We start from the raw sequence: 16,937 nt of genomic DNA, 5'->3' as shown, positions 1-16,937 counted from the left end.
AAACAACGTTAGAAATATCTTTTGTTCCCAAGATCACCATATACTTGTCCAGCTTCCCTCTGGTCTTCAATGACTGTATCATCCATCTTGACATAAAGCTCGTTCCCAGGCACCATGGGAACTTTCTCTAAGGAGACAATAAACAATCCTCTCGCTCTCCACTTAAGACGCCTGAGGAGACTTCCAATTTCTGGACCAGCGTGTAAGGATCTTTGAAGTCATCACTCCTGTCCTCACAAGAAAAAGGCTGAACAAACTGAAAATCTACCACTCTTCTTAGATCCACCAGAGAATGAAGGTCAGAGGGCAAACCACTGCCCCCAAAGCTGGAAATACAGGCAGGCTAGACGAATACAGAGAATTACAACTTATTGGAGCAGAAACCTAGGCAGGAGCCAGTACCAAAGTACTAAAACGCAGCATGTAGTTGACTAATTGCTGGAGGCTCAGTGTGGAGAAGTTTGAAGTTCAAAGCATCAGGGGGACCCAGTCTTAGGAGAGCCCCCACATTTCTGGAGAGTTTTATTTCCAAGAGCCCTACCAGTTCCTCAAAGTGAAGACTAGAGAAAAATCTCCTCAGGCTTCTGGCAGGGTAAGAGGAAAGTAGCCATCTTGAAAAACATCCAGAGCATTTTGTTTTTCTTGACAAGGCCTGCTCTCAAAGAAACTATTTTACCAGAGCCTAACCAACTGGGATGCTACCAGATCCTAACTGACCTGGGGGAAGGAGAATACCCAATTCCAGCCCCCTCTAGCCTTCCTTGTTCACCTAGGGGGACAGGAGCGAGAACTCTGAGAAGCCTTGGGAATGTCACAGCACAGGGACACAGGCAGACTAAAAGACTGAGACCTAATCATAGGACTATAGAATGTTTATACACACACTCGCACACCTTACCACCACATCAGTAGGGGTCCTATAAGATAACAGCGGAATACAATGGAAAGAACTGCAAGTCTCAAACCTCATTTAAGCAGAAATCTCTAGGGAAGCTCAAGACAACAGAGGAGACAAAGCAAGAATGCCAGAGGACATTTAAGCCTCTGACACCTACAGCTACAGCAAACAGTAACCCTAGCCTAACCTCTAGCCAGATAAAGATAGAACCTCACACCAAGGCCTACATACCTCAAATCCTTTTAACTAGTACATCATGTTTGGCTTTCAACAAAACATTAAAAGACATACTATAAGACAAAAAAAAAAAAAAAAACACTTTGACTCAACAGAGCGAGCATCAGAACCAGACTCAGATATGGCAGACATGGTGGACTTATCAGGCCAAGAATTTTAAACAACTGTGATTCACATGCTAAGGGCTGTAATGGGAAAAGTAGACAGCATGCAAGAATATATGGGTAATGTAAGTAGGAAGACGGAAACTCTCAGAAACAATTCAAACGAAATGCTAGAAATGAAAACACTGGGACAGAAATGAAGAGTGCCTTTGAGAGGTTCAACAATAGACTGGACATGGCTGAGGAAAGAATCTGCGAGCTTGAAGAAACAGCAATAGAAATGTCTCAAACAGAAACACAAAGGGGAAAAAGAATGAAAAAGAACAGAATATCCAATAACTGTGGGACAATTACCAAAGGTGTACTATATGTGTAATAGGAATACCAGAGGGAAAACAGAAGAAGTATTTGAAGCAATAATAACTGAGAATTTTCCAAAATTAATTATAGACACCAAACCACAGATCCAGGAAGCTCAGAGAATACTAAGCAGGGGCATATCAAAAAAATACACACCTAGGAAAGAACATCATATTCAAAATGTAGAAAATGAAAGACAAAAAGAAAATTTTTAAAGAAGCCAGAGGGAAGAACAGCTTACCTATAGAAGAGTAAGGATAAGAATTACATCAGACTTCACGCCAGACACTCTTCAGGCAAGAAGAGAATGGAGTGTAAGAAGAAAACCCTCCAACCTAGAATCCTGTATCCAGTAAATTACCCTTCAAAGCCAAGGAAAAATACAGACTTTCCTTGACAAACAGAAATTGAGGGAGGGCCGGCTCCGTGGCTTAGCGGTTAAGTGTGCGCGCTCTGATGCTGGCGGCCCGGGTTGGGATCCCGGGAGCGCCCCGAGGCACCACTTCTCCGTCCAACGTGAGGCCGAGTCCCACGTACAGCAACTAGAAGGATGTGAACCTATGACATACAACTATCTACTGGGGCTTTGGGGGGAAAAAACTGAATAGATAAAATCTTTAAAAAAAAAAAAAAAAAAAAAAGAAATTGAGGGAATTTATCACCAGTAGAACTGTCTTGCAAGAAATGTTAAAAGAAATTCCTCAGAACAAAGGGAAATGATATAAATCAGAAACTGGGATCTACACAAAGAAAGGAAGATCATTAGAGAAGGAACAAATTAAAATGAAATTGTTTATTTGTTTTGTTCTTGATTGACCTAACTGATAACAGTTCAAAATAATAGTAGCCATAATGTACTCAGTGATTACAGCTTATGGATAAGCGAAATGAATGACAGCAACGCTATAATGGACAGGTGGAATGAATTGGGAATACTCTGTTATCAGGCACTTGCACTACCCAGGAAGCCATATATTGGTACTTGAAAGAGGGCTTGGATTATTTGTAAATGTATACTACAAACTCCAGGGCAACCACCGAAAAAGATGAAAAACAAAAAAAAATAGGGGTGTAATTGGCATGCCAAGAGAGGAGAAAAAAACCAGAATCACATAAAACTCTTATTTACAACCAGAGAAGGCAGAAAAAGAGTGGAAGACAAAAAGAAAGAAACCAAGCAAAAGAGCAACGAATATAAAACAGTAACAACTATGGTAGATAGTAATCCAGTATATCAACAACAACCTTCAATGCCAGCGGTCTAAATGCACCAACTAAAAGATGACCGTCAGAGTGGAGGAAAACGTAAGACTTAATGATATGTTGTGTATAAGAAATCCACTGTAAATAAAAAGACACAGGGTTAATAAAATTAAAAGGATGGAGAAAGATATACCATGCTAACACTGATCAAAAGCAAGCTGCAGTAGCTCTATGAGTTTCAGACAAAGCGGACTTCAGAGTAATGAAAATGACCAGGGATAAAGAGGGGTATTACCGAACAAAAAAGAGGTCAGGTCTCCAAGAAGACATAACAATTCTTAATGTGTATGCACCTAGCAGAAGAGCGCCAAAATAAATGAGGCAAAAACTGAGAATGGCAAGGAGAAATAGATGAATCTAGTACTCTAGTTGGAGATTTCAACACCCCTCTGTCAGAAACAGGCAAATCCAGCAGGCAGAAAATCAGGAAGGATATAGTTGAACTCAACAGCACCATGAACCAACTGGATGGAATTGACACGTATAGAATGCTTCATCAAACAAGGGCAGAACACACAGTCTTCTCAAGTCCACACGGAACATTCACTAAAATCGGCGCCATGCTGGGCCATTAAAACACACATTAACAAATTGAACATAGAAAACATACAAAATACGCTCTCAAGCCACAATGGAATTAAACTAGTAATCAATAACAACAAGATAGCTACAACATTCCAAAATACCTGTAGATTAAGCAATATACTTGACACTTGTCAAAGAAGAGGTCTCAAGGGCAACTTAAAAATATTTTGAACTAAACGAAAATGAAATATAATCAAGATTTGTGCGATGCAGCAAAAGCAGTGCTTAGAGGGAAATTTATAGCATTGCATTGCATATATTAGAAAAGAAGAAGGATCTAAAATCAATAATCTAATATTCCATCATAGGGTACAAGACAAAGAAGAAAAAATTAAATGTAAGCAGAAGAAAAAAGTAATGAAATTAAAGCAGAAATCAATGTAATTGAAAACAAGAAATCAATAGAGAAAATTGACAAAACCCGAAGCACATTCTTAGAAATGCCCAACAAAATTGATGAACCTCTAGCCAGATTAACTAAGAAGAAAAGAGAGAAGATACAAATTACGAATATGAGAAATGAAAGAGGGACCATCACTACTGATCGGATGGACATCAAATGGATAATAGAGGAATATTAGGAACAATTCTGTGCCCTAAAATTTTAAAATAGATCCATTTCTTGAAAGACACAATCTACCAAAACTCACAGAAGGAGAAATAGATAATCCCAATAGGCTTATATCTACTACAGAAATTGAAACAATAATTAATAATCTTGCAAAACAGAAAGCACCAGGCCCAGAAAAATTCACTGATGAATTCTCTGAAACATTTAAGGAAGAAATTATCCCAATTCTCTACAATCTCTTCCAGAAAATAGAAACAGAAGGAATACATCCTAACACATTCTATGAAGTCAGCATTAACCTACTACCAAAACCAGACAAAGACACTACAGAAAGGAAAACTACAGGCCGATATGTCCCACGAACACAGGTGCAAGAATCATCAACAAAATTTGACAAGTTGAATCCAACAAAGTATAAAAAGAATTATACACCACATCTCAGCAAGATTTATTCCAGGTATGCAGATGGTTCAACATTCAAAAATCAATTAATGCAATTCACCACCCCTCGGGGTAGAAGCAGACAGTTGGACCAGAATGGCCTGTACCCCGGGCATTTCTCCTCACTGTTCCCACCCTGCCAGCCCTGGTCCTGTTGTGACTCCAAATGTGACATGGAAACCAGACCAGCCGGTTAAAAACAAAATTCCCTTGTAAGTGGAATCTCTTGGAACAGCTCAATACAATCAGGGCCTGTGACTGCCTTACCTGGGCTGAGCTTTTGGGCAAGGCGCTCTGCCAGCCTGTGTCCCTCAGCCAGTTGCTCTCGGAAGCCCTGCCCCTGGTAGTTGGCAGGGTCATTGTGGCTGAGGAGGTCTTGGAGACACTGATTGAGTACGACAGAGACTTTTCTGCCTTCCTGTATCTTTTGCTGTAACTGGGTCAGCTCTTGAGCCTGATCTTGAATTAGGATATCACATTTCCTAAGGGGGGACACAAGAGAACATTTAAAAGTGCAAAGAGTTGAACCATAGGTTATAGGAATTTTAAAGGAGATTTCCGTGAGAATATCCCCAAGGAGCCCTCAAGCAGAATTCGGGCGTATGTGTGGTGACCCGCCTGTGGTAAAGAGAAAGAAGATGGTAAAACAAAGGCTTCCTCTGTATTAGAGAGTGCTCCTGTAAGATCCCTTGACATCCCATTCATCTTGTTCTTCTATAAGCAAAGCCAACTGTCTCCCTAAACCTGCTTTATAAAGATGTCCCTTCAGTTCCTTACTGAATGGCTATGTGCATTTTGATGTAAAAATGCACACAGTGCCTTATGTAGTGACTGGACACAGAACCAGACGCAGAAATGTGGACAGGCACAGCTGGTGTTAATTGGAAAGAATATGAGAAGGACAGTGTCAACAAGACAGCAGTTTTAAAAGATTTCTCAGAGCATAATTGACATACAATATCCTATTTGCTTCAGGTGTATATCATAGTGATTTGATATTTATATACATTATGAAATGATCACCACGATAAGTCTAGTTACCATCTGTCACCATACAAAGTTATGAGAGTATTATGGACTATATTTCCTATGCTCTACATTCCATCCCCATGACTTACTTATTTCATAACTGGAAGTTTCTACCTCTTAATCCCCTTCACTCATTTTGCCACCGCCCCCCTCCCACTCCCCCCTCTGGTAACCATCAGTTTCTTCCCGTGTCTATGAGTCTCTTTGTTTTGTTTTGTTTTGTTTTTTAGATGCAACATGCAGGTGGAGGAAAGGAAACCCTCGTATGCTGTTGGTGGGAATGTAAATTGGAGCCGCCACTACGGAAAACAGTATGGAGGTTTCTCAAAATCTTCAGAAAGACGGCTTTTTACTGAAAGCAAGGATGACAAGCTGTAGTCCGTCAGGAGGTGATTGTGATTAAAGGTAAGTGAGGTGGTGATTGCACAACATCGTGAATGTACTAAATGCCACTGAAGGGTTCACTCAAATTTGGTCAACTTTATGTTACGTGCTTTTCACATCAATAAATTTTATTTTCAAAAAAGAGTAAAGGAGGCCTTGAGTAATTGGAGTCCATCATTTACCAATTATTGTTCTCTAATTGTTTTATAAATATCCGTATGCATGTGCCTGTCATGAAAATTTCTGCCCTTCTCCTGGCCCAGAGTTGCTCCTTGCCCTTCTTCAGAGATTCCTACAACTTCCCACCAGCTGCCCAGCAGAGAGCTCTCCTTACCTGAGCTTCTCAACTAAGGCTGCCTTCTCTGTCAGCTTCCCCTCCTCAAACTGCAGCTTCTCTCCCAGCACGGACTCAACGATGCCTTTGCACTCTCCACACTCTGAGAAAAGACAGAGATGCCCGCCTCAGTGGAAAGCTGGCCATGTTGCTGTGGTCACTGCCTTCAAGGGAGGAGGCAGGGTCCATCTCTCTCTCTCTGTCTCTCTCTCTCTCTGTCTCTCTCTCAGAGAGAGACATAACCCCAGCACCAGGCTCTCTGCTGGGATTTCCACATCTTATTCCTCAGCCTCCCAACTGCATGTCGTTTGGTTACTCTCCATTTTAGAACTGAGGAAAGAGAAGTTCCAAGGCAGAAAAAGTAACCAGACAAGATTAACTGGTATTTGGCAAGGTCAGAATTCAATTCCCTGAGACCGACCCTGAGTCATGGGCCACTTGACCTAGACTTGCAGCCTCTTGAGTAAAACGCTAAGCAGGGGCATGAAGTAGCGATTCCTGTGTGCTTGGGAAGGCCCCTAGGACTGCTGACTGTTGGTTCCCCTCAGCTCAGAATTTCAAGCACAAGTACCTTAAAGATGAAAAACATTTATGTGAATACAGTTCTGTACAATATCACACATGACTATAAATCCCTGAAGGAAACATGCACGGACACTAATAACGTTTGTTTTAAATTAAAAGTAGTGAAGCAAGAACTCATAAATAGTGTTTGCTCTGTGCGAAGAACTGTTTAAGGAGCTTTAGAGAAATAACTCATGTAATTCATTGCAACCACTCAAAAAAGTAGGTACTATGAGAGCACCACATTAACAGAGGAGGAAACTGAGGCACAGAAAGATCCACAACTTGGATTTGAGCCCAAGAAGACTGGCCCAGTGTCCATGCTCTTTATCACTGCACTGTGTTACCTCAATACCAACATCTCTGGTGACATCATTCTTCTTCACCGTCTTCAAAATTTGTTTCCTTCAGTTATGTTACGATTATAAAAAAAGACGTAAATAAAACTTAGTTTGTCCTTTCTCAAAAGCTAGTCTCTTCACTTGCTTAAATAGCAGTCTTCAATTTTTTACATTTCTCTGTCAGTCATTTTAACTTAACCCCTCCCACAATGGTCTATTGGAAAATGCCACCAATTCCGGCTCAGAGTTGTCAAGATTCCTTCTAATCACTCTGTTGTGCACGGGCCCCCATTCTCAAGATTCCTTTCGTCACTACAGCCCCCTCTTACTGAACGGGTGATCGAGTTTCCAATCGTAAATCTGACTGGGGGAGGGAAGGCCCTGCCCCAAACACTGGCTTGAAATTGTCCTGGGGCTGGTGGCCTCCCCCACTTACCCTCATTCTCACTTTGGCCACATGTCTCATGTCCCAGACCCTCAATATCACCTGGACCTGCTGGCCATCCTGCATCATCAGAGGTTCACCAGCTCAGAGAGAGACAGAGGGGGTGGTACAGATTCTCTGATTTCCCCAGAAACACCCTCAACCTCACCACAGTGGTAAAATGGCTTCCTCGGGCTCAGAAAGAAGAGCCTGTGCTCAGGAAGCTCAGCTTCCCTCTCAGCAGCGTAGTCTCCGTCTTGATGGCATCCCTCATGGATAGCACAGTTTCAGTGAGGAGCGGACTCATCTTCAAGCTCCTTTAAGGCAGGTACCATCACCTGCTTCCCCCAGCGTGTACCATCACCCCGTTTTCCCAGTGAAACTAGCACAGCGCTTTGCCAATGGGACCTCAGAGAAGCCTGAACTGAGGGAGTTCATTAGTCCTCGACGTTTCTGCCAACAGTGACGCAGGATCTCGCTCAGTACAAAGAGGATGCTGAGAGCAACAGTTTAGCCTGTTCCTGAGAGAAACAGGCAGTTCTGTGCCTGCACCGGGATCAGTAACCGGGATCTGAAGTTTAATTCCACCTTACACCTCACTGCAAACCTGGCAAAGCCCCTCAACTCTTTGTGCCTCAGTTTTCCCATGCTCAGCACACTGAGACTAAGATACCCACTTGTACCTTTCCTGGATCCTGGTCTGAGTGAAAGCTATTTTGCCCAAGAGAATGGAAGATAAGGTCTGGAGAGTTTTTAGTTTCTTAGAGGGAAGACAGTGATCATTCATCACTCTGGTGACCATGACCCTGTAGGACTTACTGTATTTCTGCAGCTGGTTGGCCAGGATGTAGGCAGTAGATTCAGATACAAGAAATTTCTCTCTGAGGTCTCTAAAGTCCTGTTTGCTTTGTGCCAGCTGGGATTGAAGCTGCTGGTTGATTTCCAGGATGGTACTTTCAGCCCTCGGATCAGACAAAGGGCCTAAAGATTCTGCCATGGTGACGTGCGGCAGAAGAGGTAGAGCCAGGGACTGGGGAGAAGAAACCCAAACACAGAACGGGTTAAAAACAAGTGAAATCAAATAGATTTAATCAGGACTGAGGGGTGATGATACAGGGTTTCTTAACTTACTGTTGGCAACGACTTGATCAACACCCCACAATACTTGAGAGTCCGGAACCCCCAAAACAAGGTTCAAGATGCCAGAGCTCAGAGCCGAAGGCACTGTCCGTAGCTCACACTCCAAGAGGAGTGAGTGAGGGAGGACCCAGCGTGCCAGGTAACGGTCTGGAGTTGCCATAACAGAATTGGAAGGTGGGGGGTGTCATGGAATCTTAGGAGCCCTTGCCTTCCAAGTGCCTAGGCCAAGCTGCTACACAAAGATGTCTGATTTCTACTGAAGGTCACCAGCAATGGGGACCACCCCTCAGCAGCCACTCTCAATAGCTGTCGGCCCTTGTGCTGATACCACAACTATTCTCTTTCCAAGAAATAGCTAAGCATAATAATTTCTCAGTGTTCGTTCTTGTGTGTTTATAAAAACATCAAGACAGAAATTGTTTCCCAATAACTTTTCTTTCCTTCAGGGCTGTCATGAAGTCACCAACCTTCTCGTTAAACTAAAACAGATCTTAAGGCTTTTCCACAAGTGAAAGATGTCAAACTTTTAGACTCTCATGATGTTCTTCTCTGGAACTTCTCCAGTTTTTTCTATATCTGTAAAAAAGTGGAGGACAGTGGCCGGCCCTGTGACTTAGCAGTTAAGTGCGCGTGCTCCACTACTGGCGGCCCAGGTTCGGATCCGGGGCACGCACTGAAGCACCACTTGTCGAGCCATGCTGAGGCGGCATCCTACATACAGCAACTAAAAGGATGTGCAACTATGACATACAACTATCTACTGGGGCTTTGGGGAGTAAAAGGAGGAGGACTGGCAATAGATGTTAGTTCAGGGCCGGACTTCCTCAGCAAAAAGAGGAGGATTGGCATGGATGTTAGCTCAGGGCTGATCTTCCTCACACACACACACAAAAAAAGTGTAGGACAAAACCCAGAGCATCACACTAAGTGAATGAATAATAAATGCACAAAAATGTGTCCTGTCCTGACTCTCTCCATTTCTTCTCGCTGCATCCCTGTGTTATGTCAGCTTCTTACCCATCAGTGGGGCAGCATGTTGGCTTTTCATTAAACTGAAGTCAAGTGACACCCCTACCTCCTAAACTCCTCTTCTATCTGTCAGTTGCTCTTCTGTTGTTTTTCTTTAATGTCACTAAACACTATATTTCATATTTGTCACTTACGGATTTCATTCTAGTCCCATGAGAGTTCTTTCCAAGCTGTCAAAATGATTAAAATAGTTTAGTTGTATATCCTTAAATACACGTAGTGACCATTCTTTTGGAAAGACTTATCAACCTGATGCTATTTTTTATGTTCATTCAGTTCACACACATATTGAACAGACAGGGATCCAGAACAGCTTTTATGGATCTTTACTTGATAGATCTCTTTGAGTTGTCCTATGCCATTTAAATGTAGTTGTATTCTGCTAACAGAACACGGTCAGCTCAAGGTCATGGGTCAGGGATGGTTGATGATCCACAGTGTACGTGTGGAATGGGGTTCAGTGACATAGAAGCTGAGGTTTAGAAGAGAGGGTGGGGCAGGCAGCAGAAAATGATGCCCTGAACCCCCTCCTCACTTCTTCTGCATCTGACCGCACCTGGGTCTTGTGAGCCTGAGACTTGGGAGATCCCCCGGAGCATCGCTTTCTTCAGTTTAGCTACTGGACTTGCCTGAGTTGAGGGTGCAGCTGGTGTAACCATGTGCCACCTAGCATGCATGTCAAAGTGAAGCATGGAGGACCGGATCAACCACTTTTGAAAGTTTATCTTCTCCCCATCCCACGCCATCCTTCATCTACACCATGTAAAGATATTGGTGTGTGAGATCCACCAAAGGCTTTAAAGAAATCTATTTTCTGGTGTCTGTGGGACCTGACATTCTACGGGAGAAAGAAAAGTTTGTCAAATTCCTTCACTTTAAAAATGATGAAAGCGAAGGCTCACAAAAGTTATGTGACTTACTTGAAGTCACACACGAATGAGTTTTTTGCAGTGCTAATTATAGTAATCATAATAACAGTAATAGTCCATTGAGTGATACTGGGCCAGGCACTTTGCTAAGCACAGTAGACATATGACCGCATTTTATTTTCATCATAAGCCTTTGAGGTAATACTGTTGTCCATAAATAAAGTAAGAAACCCGAACAAGAGGGACATTAAGAAATTTATTTGGCCAAATTAAAAACAGAAAAAACACTTTTTGTTATAAGAGCAAAGAAGTGATTGCCTTCCATTTTGTTAAAATAAGAGAAACCTGTTTTGTTTTTATCCTACATTTGTCCCATTTACTGCTGCTCTTTTTCTCTCTCTGTGACCTGGCTTTGCTTCTAGAGCCCTACTTTGTTCTACTAACCCATCTCCAGGCACGTCCAATAACAGAAGTGATGGCTGGGCTCTTCCAGAGTCTCCCTGAAATGCTTGCGGTGTCACGTCAGACACAGTCTGGAGGCAAGAGTGACCCATATCTGAGAATGGGCAGCTGCTTTCCACCTCATTCAAGTCGGTATGATGTCAAATGACAGAAAGGGATAATTTCCCTTTAACTCCGGAGTCACGTCTCAGTGACTGTGATCTATTGGGCTGAACTGACCTGAACTTGAGTGGACTTGCTAACTTTCTGGTTTCTTAACTGGCTAGAATATTTATAAGACTTTCTTACTTAAATATCTCTCTTGACGTTTGAATTAACAGCAATATGATTTATTTTTGTAAGGTAAGAGGCTAGGAGAAGACTGGTTCCTTCAACGAGCAAATAAGGGTAAAATTAACTTCCATTCAAAGCAAGCTAGAATTTGAAATTAGGGCTTTTGTTGTTTTCAAGGTGGACTGTAGGTACGTCAGGCGTATGTCCCCAAGGGCTTGCGTCTTTGCTGTAAACCGGATGAGGTTAAAACGGGGTCAGATTGGCCAGGTCCCTTTCAAGTCTAGGGTCCTCCAACAGTTCCTCCTCCGCTTTAGAGAATGGATTGAAAATATCCTTGTGGTTCTGCTCTGTCCTACTTTTGTGTTTTGGGTAAAAGTTATACAGCTCAGTGTTTCTCCCACCCCCAAGTGGATCATTCTAAGAATCATCTGGGAGAGTTAGCACAAATCAAGTTCATGGTCCTCATTTGTAGTGATTCTGATCTGGTGGGCTTAGGTGGAGCATGGAATCTATGTGTTAAAGTTACTCGGATGTGAAATAGGTTGAGGACCCACTGATATCATCAACCTTCCTCACAGTTTGGGGGATGATCATTTCAGATATATTATTAATTCTAATCTTCGGAATCGACTCGTGATGAAAGCATTACTTTCCCCTGTTTGCAGATGAAGAAACCAAGGCATAGAGAGGGTCTTTAACTGGCCCAAGATCCCCTGGCTGTATGCAGCCAGATGTCAGGTAGAGTCCCCCTCTCCCTCAAACCCCGTTCCCACATTTTCCAGTTCACTCTCATCTCAGGTTTTTCCAAGTGGGTGCTTCCTTTGCCTATACTTCATTTCTACCAAAAGATAGCTGCATTTTGTTTTTTCATCCCATATATTTTTCACAGCAGGCTAACAGCATCCTATTATGGCCACTGGCTAGTAATTTGAGGCACATTTTTTAATGAAAATACAGGGCATAGGAATGTGCAAAGTCATGTTGCTGATTATTATCATTATGGCATAATTCATAAACTGTAAAATTCACCGTTTTGTGTACAAATCAGTGACTTTTAGTCTATTTGCAAGGTTGTGGAAGCATCAGCACTCTCTAATTCCTGAATATTTTCATTACCTCAAAAACGGAACACCGTACCTACCGGCAGTCACTCCCTATTTCCCCCTTCTCCCAGCCCTTGGCAACCGCTAATCTATTTTCTCTCTCTATGGATTTGCCTGATCTGGGCATTTCTTCTAAATGGAATCATACAACCTGTGGTCTTTGGTGTCTGGCTTCTTCATTTAGCATCATGTTTTCAAGGTTCATCCATGGTTTGGCGTGTATCGGTACTTTATTATTTTCATATTTGAATAATAGTTCATTTTATGACTATACTACATTTTGTCCGTTCATCAGTTGATGAATATTTGGGTTGTTTCTACTTTTGGCTGTTATGAATAATGCTGCTATGAATATTTGTATTCAATATATGTGCAAGTTTGTTTGTGACCATATGTTTTCAATTCTCTTGAAAATATATACCTAGGAGTGGAATTGCTATGTCTACATCAGCTCTAGATTTAACTTTGAGCCACTGACAAACTGTTTTCCAAAGCAAGCTAGAATTTGAAATTTTACATTCCCACTAGCAATGCAGGAGGATTCCACTTTCTCCACATCTTCCTCAACACGTGTTACTGCCTATCTTTTAATACTAGTGGGTGTGAAATGGTATCTCCTTGCAGGTTTGAGTTCCATTTTCTTAATGACTGATGAGGTTGAGCATCTTTTCATGTGCTTATTGGTCATTTGTACATCTTCTATAGAGAAATGTCTGTTCAAATCCTTTTTCCATTGATATATTAGACTATTTGTCTTTTTACTGTTGAGTTGTAAGAGTTCTTCATATATTCTGGATACTAGGCACTTGTCAGATACATGTTTTGCAGCTATCTTCTCTGATTCTGTGGGTTGTCCTTTCACTTCCACGTTAGCATCGTTTGAAGCACAAAAAAATTTAATTTTGATGAACTCCAATCTATTTATTCATTGGTTGTTTTTGCTTTAGCTGTCATATCTAAGAAATCATTACCTAATCAAAGATCACAAAGATTACACCTATATATTCTTCAACACACTGCTTTGAATTAGAACTTTCCTGGTTTAGGGTAGGGGGACATTTTTGAACTTTGATTCCTGTAAATTGATACACATATATATATATCCCACTTGATTGATATTCACAATCTGCCACACACTCCAATGGAGCATCCTTGTGCTATAACAGAGATCTGGGAAATGGTATTTATTAACATCCTGGCTTTGATTGAGATGAGAGTTCTGGTCATGCGGGACAGCTTCTCCTTGACCTCTCCTGGGTTCAAAAATTGTTCAATATCTTTAGAGTTGAACAAGTGCTTGAGTGTCTTTCTGAGAAACACTTGGGAGTCCAGGATGTTCGAAAGCTATAGTGGACTCCATCCTTCCACTCCAGACAGCAATGACTGCAGGGGTTGGACTCAGCCAAGACTTTCATCACTGGTGTTAGGTGAAAACTAGCCCTGCTTCAGAGTTTGGGGATGGCTGTTCAAAAGGGTCTTGTTCCTCTCCAATTCTTTGTACTGCATACACGACTTCTCTCTAGAAATGGTGGGAAAATGTTTATTTTAGAACAACTAATCTGCTCTCTGCCAATAGTTTTCTGTCTACAGATTTAAAGGGAGTAAGGGATGACAAATATGTTCTTAGCACCTATTATTGTTCCAGTGATCATATTTAAGCTTATGAACTATCTTATTAGTCAAGTTTTATCCTTTTCGTTATGAGAAAAGAAAACTCAGAATGACTACAAAATCTCCCAAGATCGCAAATCTAGAGAGGAGAGGACTGAGCATCAGAAACCATTTCTGTTTGGCCTTCAAAGTCAACCCTGTAGCATTGTATCCAACTGAATGGCAGTACTTTTGTTGGAATAAGTCTCAGTGTTTGTTGTTCGAGGGTGATTTTCCCAAGACAGCAGCGTGTCATTTTAATATTATTTGAACTTTTAAATTTCACTATCTCTTTTGGTTTAACCATACATTTTAGTGTTTGTTCTGTTCCATTGCTTTGGGTTTCTTCTCAAGAGAATCTTTTTATTTATATTTTGAATATTTGTTACCTATTTTCTGTCATTTCTCACCTTTTTTACTCTTTGTCATCCCCTCTCTCTCCTTTTTATTGCTCACATTTCTTTATTGAGGTACAATTTACCTAGGGCAAAATGCACAAAACTTCAGTGTACAGCACAGTGAATTTAACAGGTATGCATTGTGTAATCACCACCCAGACCAAGAAACAGATCGTTTTCCATCATCCCCCAAAGTTCTGTCACACTCCTTGCCAGTCAATACCCATCCCCCAAAGAAAAACATATTCTAATTCTCTCACCATAGATTAATTTTGCTTACTTTTGCACTTCATATAAATGGAACGCAGTATGTTCTCTTTTGTTCTGTGTTCTTTCCCTCAATATCTGGTTTTGAGATTCAATCATAACAGGCTACCCGTGTCAGTAATTTGGTTTTTTTATTGCCAAGAAATATTCTGTTTTATAATTATAGCACAATTTCATTATCCATTTTTCTGATGATGGACAGATTTGGTTTTGGTTATTATGCATGAAGTAACTATGACTATTCATGTATATATATTTTTTGTGGAGATAATCACTTGTTTGTCCTGGGTACCTATACCTAGGAATAGAATTGCCTGGTGAAACAGTAGAAACTGACAGAGACTCTTGCAAAGTAGTTGTATCATTTTACAGTTCCATCCAAATACAAGACACTTCCAGTTTCTCTACATTCTCCCACACTTAGTATTTCGATCTTTTTAATTTTAGCCATTCTGGTGACTGTGTAGAGGTTTGCCATTTTGGTTTCAAAAGCTTTCTAGTCATGTGGCTATCTCCTTATGTGAAGTGCCTTTTCTAATCTTCTGCTCATTAATAAACTAGGTTGTTTGTGGTGTTCTTTATCTTGCTGAGGAAGATTCACCCTGAGCTAACATTTGTGCCAGTCTTCCTCTATTTGTATGTGGGACGCTGCCACAACGTGACTGATGAGTGGAGCAGGTCCGCGTCCGAGATCCCAATCCATGAACCCAAGCCGCTGAATCACAGTGCCTGGAACTTGAACCACTCTGCCACGGGGCCACCCCCTTGTAATTTTCTTTGGGACTTGTATAAGTTCTTTGTATACTTTGGATAAGTCCTTGTCAGATATACATATTGCAAGTAATTATTCCTGGTCTTTAAATTGATTTTTCCCTTTTTAAATTGCCATCTATCATAAGCCAAAGGGTTCATATTTTATGAAAGCCACTTTGATCAATTTTTCAGCTGTGGCGAGTACCTTGGTGTCATGTCTAAGAAATCTTTGCCTATACCTTGGTCATGAAAATATTTCCATTTTTCTTTCAAGGGCTATATAGTTTTAACTTTCACATCTCCAATTAACTTTAATGTTTGGTTGGAAATGGTTTTTAATATTAACTGGTTTTTAAATAAATATTCATTCTTTCTAACACCTTTTATGGAAAAGTCTTTCATTACCCCAGTGAAACGTATTGGTGACTTTATAAAAAATATCAAATAATTGTATACGTATGTGGGGAAATATTTTACTCTCTGCTCTTTCCCATTGATTTGTTTGTGTTGCCTTTACTTCCACCAATACTATAGTGTCCTAATTACTGTAGCTTTAAAGTGAGTGTTGAAATCTAGTAGAGTGTGTCCTCCAACTTAATTCTTCTTCAAGGCTGTCTTGGCTATTCGAGGTACTTTCATTTCCATCTACATTTTAGAATTAGCTTGAAAATTTCCCCCCAAAAATGCCTGCTGCAATGTTACTTGGGGTAATGTTGACTTGACATTCTAACAATATTGAATCTTCCAATCTATGAATTTGATAGATATTTTTTTGATTTATCTAGTTCTTCTTTAACTTCTCTCAGTAATAATCTTCGGGAGTCCTTATTATATGTGTTCTTAGGCATTTAATGATTGTGGATGTTAATCTCTTTTGTGTTTTACTGTATTTCATTTTCTAAATAACTTATTGCAAGTATGGAGAAATATAACAGATTGTTATATGAATGCTGTTGAGGTATAATTTAGATAGAATAGACCACACCACTTTAAAGTATACAATTAAATGCATCTGACAGATGTATACACTAATGAAACTACCTGCTACAGTCAGGATACAGGGCATTTCCACTATCTCATGACTTTCCTCATGCCCCTTTGCAGTCCATCACTCCCTCAACCCTAGGTCCCAGGCAACCACAGTCGTTACAGATGGGTTTGCATTTTTAACAACTTTATATAATGGAGCCATACACATACTCTTTCATGTCTGCATTTCCTTATGCAGCATAATGATTTTAAAATCCATCCACATTACTACATGCATCAACAGTTCATGCCTTTTTACTGCTAAGTGGTATTCTTTGTATGGCTCTATCGTGTCTATTTATACATTCATCTATTAAGGGACATCTGTGTAGTTTCCAGGTTTTGGCTATTATGAATAAAGCTTTTATGGATATTCATGTGCAATTGTTGTGTGGACATATTCTGTAAATACCTAGCAGTGAAATGGCT

At 40.8% G+C, this 16,937-nt stretch overlaps 1 protein-coding gene across 3 annotated transcripts in view; it reads right to left on the bottom strand.

Annotated features, from left to right (window-relative positions):
• Positions 1-16,937, bottom strand: part of LOC106800273 (NBPF family member NBPF6-like) — a 38,935-nt gene that overhangs the window by 19,172 nt on the left and 2,826 nt on the right. For all 3 annotated transcript variants that reach the window (XM_087444543.1, XM_087444546.1, XM_087444550.1), the window contains exons 2-4: positions 8,355-8,565; positions 6,207-6,309; positions 4,727-4,941 (exon numbers count right to left, since the gene is read on the bottom strand). In XM_087444543.1, the coding sequence (XP_087300669.1) occupies positions 4,727-4,941; positions 6,207-6,309; positions 8,355-8,532 (496 nt within the window). In that variant the 5' untranslated portion in view covers positions 8,533-8,565. The remainder of the gene's footprint in view (positions 1-4,726; positions 4,942-6,206; positions 6,310-8,354; positions 8,566-16,937) is intronic.

This window comes from Ceratotherium simum, chromosome 2, assembly GCF_057802395.1.
Source record: "Ceratotherium simum simum isolate JZ-2026a chromosome 2, ASM5780239v1, whole genome shotgun sequence".
NCBI classification, from domain to species: domain Eukaryota; kingdom Metazoa; phylum Chordata; class Mammalia; order Perissodactyla; family Rhinocerotidae; genus Ceratotherium; species Ceratotherium simum.
The sequence above is the reverse complement of the archived record's forward strand: the minus strand, read 5'-3'. Positions and strand labels throughout refer to the sequence as shown.